This window comes from Bombina bombina, chromosome 3 (assembly GCF_027579735.1).
Source record: "Bombina bombina isolate aBomBom1 chromosome 3, aBomBom1.pri, whole genome shotgun sequence".
NCBI lineage: Eukaryota > Metazoa > Chordata > Amphibia > Anura > Bombinatoridae > Bombina > Bombina bombina.
Genome location: NC_069501.1, coordinates 185,442,461 through 185,448,460, shown reverse-complemented (window position 1 = coordinate 185,448,460; position 6,000 = coordinate 185,442,461). Strand labels below are relative to the sequence as shown.

The window sequence follows — 6,000 nt, the reverse complement described above, 5'->3', positions numbered from 1 at the left end:
GGATGATCCGTGGACTGGATACACTTAACAAGGGAAAACATAATTTATGCTTACCTGATAAATTTATTTCTCTTGTAGTGTATCCAGTCCATGGCCCGCCCTGTCACTTTAAGGCAGGTAATTTTTTCATTTGAACTACAGTCACCACTGCACCCTATGGTTTTTCCTTTCTCTGCATGTTTTCGGTCGAATGACTGAATATGGCAGTTAGGGGAGGAGCTATATAGCAGCTTTGCTGTGGGTGGACTCTTGCAACTTCCTGTTGGGAAGGAGAATATATTCCATAAGTAATGGATGATCCGTGGACTGGATACACTACAAGAGAAATAAATTTATCAGGTAAGCATAAATTATGTTTTTTATTTCACAGCTAAGTTTGTATTTATTTTAACTAGGTAGAATAGTTAGTAAATAGTTATTAACTATTTAAAACTAGCTAGTTAAAATAAATACAGATTTACCTGTAAAATAAAACCTAACCTGAGTTACACTAACACCTAACATTACACCTCAATTAAATTAATTAAATTAATTAAATACAATTACCTAAATTACAAAAAACAACAACACTAAATTACACAAAATAAATAAATAAATTATCAGATTTTTAAACTAATTACACCTAATCTAATAACCCTATCAAAATAAAAAAATCCCCCCCAAAATAAAAAAAACCCATAGCCTACAATAAACTACCAATAGCCCTTAAAAGGGCCTTTTGCAGGGCATTGCCCCAAAGAAATAAGCTCTTTTACCTGTACAAAAAATACAAACACCCCCCCAACAGTAAAACCCACAACCCACACAACCAAACCCCCCAAATAAAAACCTAACTAAAAAAACCTAAGCTCCCCATTGCCCTGAAAAGGGCATTTGGATGGGCATTGCCCTTAAAAGGGCATTTAGCTCTTTTTCAAAAGCCCATCCCTAATCTAAAACTAAAACCCACCCAATAAACCCTTAAAAAACCTTACACTAACCCATAAGATCCACTTACAGTTTTGAAGACCGGACATCCATCCTCAACGAAGCCGGCAGAAGTCCTCAGCAAAGCGGCAAGAAGTCCTCAACGAAGCCGGGAGAAATCTTCATCCAAGCCGGCAGAAGTGGTCCTCCAGACGGGCATCTTCTTTCTTCATCCATCCGGCGTGGAGCGGGTCCATCTTCAAGACATCCGATGCGGAGCATCCTCTTCTTCTGACGGACTAACGACAAATGAAGGTTCCTTTAAATGACATCATCCAAGATGGCGTCCCTTAGATTCTGATTGGCTGATAGAATTCTATCAGCCAATCGGAAATAAAGGGGAAAAAATTCTATCGGCTGATCCAATCAGCCAATAGGATTGAGCTTGCATCCTATTGGCTGTTCCAATCAGCCAAAAGATTTTTCACCTTTAATTCCAATTGGCTGATAGAATTCTATCAGCCAATTGGAATTCAAGGGACGCCATCTTGGATGACATCACTTAAAGAAACATTCATTTGTGAAGAAGACTTCGTTTGAAGAGGATGCTCCGTGCCAGATGTCTTAAAGATGGACCTGCTCCTCGCCGGATAGATGAAGATAGAAGATGCTGTCTGGATGAAGGCGTCTGCCCGTCTGGAGGACCACTTCTGCCGGCTTGGATGAAGACTTCTCCCGGCTTAGTTGAGGACTTCTTGCCGTTTCGCTGAGGATGGATGTCGGCTCTTCAAAACTGTAAGTGGATCTTCAGGGGTTAGTGTTAGGGTTTTTTAAGGGTTTATTGGGTGGGTTTTAGCTTTAGATTAGGCTTTGGGCAATTGAAAAAGAGCTAAATACCCTTTTAAGGGCAATGCCCATCCAAATGCCCTTTTCAGGGCAATGGGGAGCTTAGGTTTTTTAGTTAGGTTTTTATTTGGGGGGTTTGGTTGTGTAGGTGGTGGGTTATACTGTTGTGGGGCTGTTTGTATTTTTTGTACAGGTAAAAGAGCTGGTTTCTTTGGGGCAATGCCCCGCAAAAGGTCCATTTAAGGGCTATTGGTAGTTTATTGTAGGCTATGTTTTTTTTTTATTTTGGGGGGGATTTTTTTTATTTTGCTAGGGCTATTAGATTAGGTGTAATTAGTTTAAATATCTGATAATTTCTTTTTTTATTTTGTGTAATTTGGTGTTTTTTGTTTTTTTTATTTAGGTAATTGTATTTAATTTAGGTAATTTATTTAATTGTAGTGTAAGGCTAGGTGTTAGTGTAACTCAGGTAAGGTTTTATTTTACAGTTAAAATTATATTTATTTTAGCTAGGTAGTTAGTAAATAGTTAATAACTATTTAATAACTATTCTACCTAGTTAAAATAAATACAAACTTGCTTGTGAAATAAAAATAAACCCTAAGCTAGCTACAATGTAACTATTAGTTATATTGTAGCTAGCTTAGGGTTTATTTTACAGGTAAGTATTTAGTTTTAAATAGGAATTATTTAGTTATTAATAGTAGGTTTTATTTAGATTTATTTTAATTATATTTAAGTTAGTGGGTGTTAGGGTTAGACTTAGGTTTAGGGGTTAATAACTTTAGTATAGTGGCGGCAACGTTGGGGGTGGCAGATTAGGGGTTAATATCTGTAATGTAGGTTGCAGCGATGTTAGGGGCAGCAGATTATGGGTTAATAATATTTAACTAGTGTTTGTGATGCGGGAGTGCGGCGGTTTAGGGGTTAATATGTTTATTATAGTGGTGGCGATGTCCTGAACGGCAGATATTGGGTTAATAATTTTATTATAGTGTTTGCGATGCGGAAGGGCCTCGGTTTAGGGGTTATTAGGTAGTTTATGGGTGTTAGTGCACTTTTTAACACTTTAGTTATGAGTTTTATGCTACAGCTTTGTAGCGTAAAACTCATAACTACTGACTTTAGAATGGGTTACGAATCTTGCGGGATAGGCTGTACCGCTCACTTTTTGGCATCCCAGAAAAAGCTTGTAATATCGGCGCTATGGAGGTCCCATTGAAAAAAGACTTTACGCAAATTGTGTAAGTTAATTTGAGTTAAGGCCAAAAAAAAGCTGTACCTACAAGACTCGTAATAGCAGCGGTAGTGAAAAAGCAGCGTTATAACCCATAACGCTGCTTTTTTACTCATAACGCAAAACTCGTAATCTAGCCATTTGTTTGCATCAAAAATCCAGTGAGTGCCGCTTCCCATTTATGATTATTGCGGGATATTTGTTGGATATGTATATATATATATATATATATATATATATATATATGTATATATATATATATATATATATATATATATATATACAAACAAAGAGGTATCAGCGCACATCCATTTTCAAAAGCACAACATATTTTTTACTGCTGCAAAAAATTGCAACTATCTTTTTTTAAATAATATTGGGAACTTAGTCACACAATATGGCCATATTTTGCTTAGCCAGTCACCGCTTACAAGGTGCCCCAATTTGACTGGTCCTACTCTAAATCCTTTTGCCACAGAGGGCTGAAACAAAATATGGCCATATTGTGTGACTAAGTTCCCAATATTATTTAAAAAAAGATAGTTGTCTCTTGATGTATATGCAGGCAATTTTTTGCAGCAGTAAAAAATATGTTGTGCTTTTGAAAATGGATGTGCGCTGATACCTCTTTGTTTGTGTAATTACTGGGTCATATTGGCAGCACTCCCAGATGTTGATTTAAACTTTTTGTAAGGTGTGCTAAAAAAACAAATTTTGTATTTATATATATATATATATATATATATATATATATATATTTATTTAAAATAATTAACTATGAATTAGGACAAAATAAATGAAACACTGACATTCTATGGAATACTTGTAACTACTCACTCTGGTCTAATATATTAGATTTTTCATTTTCTTCTTGTTATTATTAGATAATAGTAAAACACAGACCAGCTTTGTGTAGTAGACTGTATAAAATTTAATTTCAATATGTTTTGTCTACAGTGAATATGCATATATCTGTTTATATACATGCATACGTTTTTAGACTGTATGCTAATCCAGACATTGAATTTGATGCAGATATGTTTGGTGTATGTTACCCAGTAAACTTGAATAAGCTATATGGCACAACATAACTCTTCTGCATGTTAATAAGTACAAGTAAACTGTTAGAACCATTTTAAAAGATGATATGGAGCAGGACCTTCATATATCATTCTACTGCATTTATTTATAAACTCTTATAGAAGGCTTGTAGAATGCATCTAAACACATTATGTTTGGTGCTGACACAGTCAGAGAGAATACAGTGACTTAAGATAAAGTGGGCTTTGAATGGGTCTTTCAGAAGCAGCAATCAATCCTACTTTATTACAGACCCTGTAAAAGGCACTGTATGCCATGACACACAAATAAGGAAGTCAAACTGATTCTGAGGAGAAATGTTAATGGTCATTTTCATATAATTATGAAAAAGGTAATGGAAACACTTATAAATATTATATATTTCTAATATATTTGCAGTGTGCTTTTATTAACTCCCTAGACAAAGGATTAACTAGTAATGTCTGTGCTACCCTTTCAGGACTAGTTAATCGAGCGGTAGATAATCGAGGAGCTACACCATTCCTTTAGCCTTTTTATGGGAAGTTTCAGGTTGGCATAGATGTCGTAAAAACACTAGAAGACAAATAGTTTTCTGATTCTAAACTGTAAAAGTACAAGAATATATAGCATAGAGTACAATTCAATCCTGGGCCTCAGGAAGTACACTTGGTTTTCCACACACACTCAATACTCACTAAAGAAACATTGCTCTTGCTATAAAGATTACTGATCCTCGCTCACTCAACAAACTGTCACATAATATTGACATCAGGTGCTGGGCCAACCAATTTACATTAGTTATCTCCAGCTCTAGATATGGAACATCATCTTTACAATTTGCATTATACTTTGTGTTTTCAATTGGACATTTTATACTGGAAGTTACAATATCACAAAATGAGAAAAAAAACAGTTAACTAATATGGTATCTTCAAGTCCCAAATACACAAAGAAAAAAAGCTAGACTTGGCCATAATGTTTTCTGTTTGCGGCAGTTGTCGTATGTAGTTGCACATCCATGCGTAACCATCCATCAGTGTGAAGCAGCAGTCTTGCTTAAGGGCCCAGGATTTTTTTAAGTATCTTGAAGACATATCTATGTATACTTTTCAAAAACTCCAATATGGAAGCTTTAATGTGGAGTTCTCACTCTCTACCCAAGAGTCCATATATGGTCTGGAAGAGTCCAAAATGAGGAATAAGAATATCTCCGGTTAGAGAAATGCTGAGGCACAAAACAGTTGCTCCTACTACTTTCATACATGGAATCCTTTGTCCTGTATATGCATAATCTGTAATCGTAAAGTCTGTATACTGCTCACTATTCGTCTCTGATGTCCAATGAGTGTAACACCAGTTCTTCTGACGTCACTAGGAGAAAAAACAAAACATGATTATATGATGTTTATATATTTTTAGTTTTGCCCTTTTCTGGCCAGTTTCAATATCGACGGTAAATTCAACCTGGTGTATATATATATATATATATATATATATATATATATATATATATATATATATATATATATAGTTTAATTATGAACAGAACTGGAATAATATTTCATATTATTTTCAGTTATGGTTTTAGCCATTTTTTATGGAATGAGTAGCATAAAGTAATTGTGCCCATATGTATTTATAGTCCATTTGGCCTTTGCATCAACTTTGAAACTTGCTGAAGAACATGGTGTATCCTATTTTTATATCAGAGTCCAGAAGCTTAACCTGAACCTATTTTCTTAATCCAATCTGTAGATTGGACCTAGTAAACTTGCCCTCATTCTACCAACATACCACAGATATGTATAAATGTATTTTAAGGCTAGTCCTATCAAAATGTAATAAAAATGGCTGAACCTCTGATCGGTATCCTGATATAACCAAATGATATGCGTTATTTAGCATTATTACAATGTCACAAATGAAATGTGGTTTTGGCTCAGATTATG

The 6,000-nt window shown here is 35.0% G+C and overlaps 1 protein-coding gene across 1 annotated transcript in view; it reads right to left on the bottom strand.

The window, feature by feature from the left end:
- Positions 1 to 3,896: 3,896 nt before the first annotated feature.
- EPHA6 (EPH receptor A6) overlaps positions 3,897 to 6,000 on the bottom strand; it is a 1,448,913-nt gene continuing 1,446,809 nt past the window's right edge. Inside the window, exon 16 of the mRNA XM_053706041.1 lies at positions 3,897 to 5,422. Coding sequence (XP_053562016.1) covers positions 5,308 to 5,422 — 115 coding nt within the window. The 3' untranslated portion in view covers positions 3,897 to 5,307. The remainder of the gene's footprint in view (positions 5,423 to 6,000) is intronic.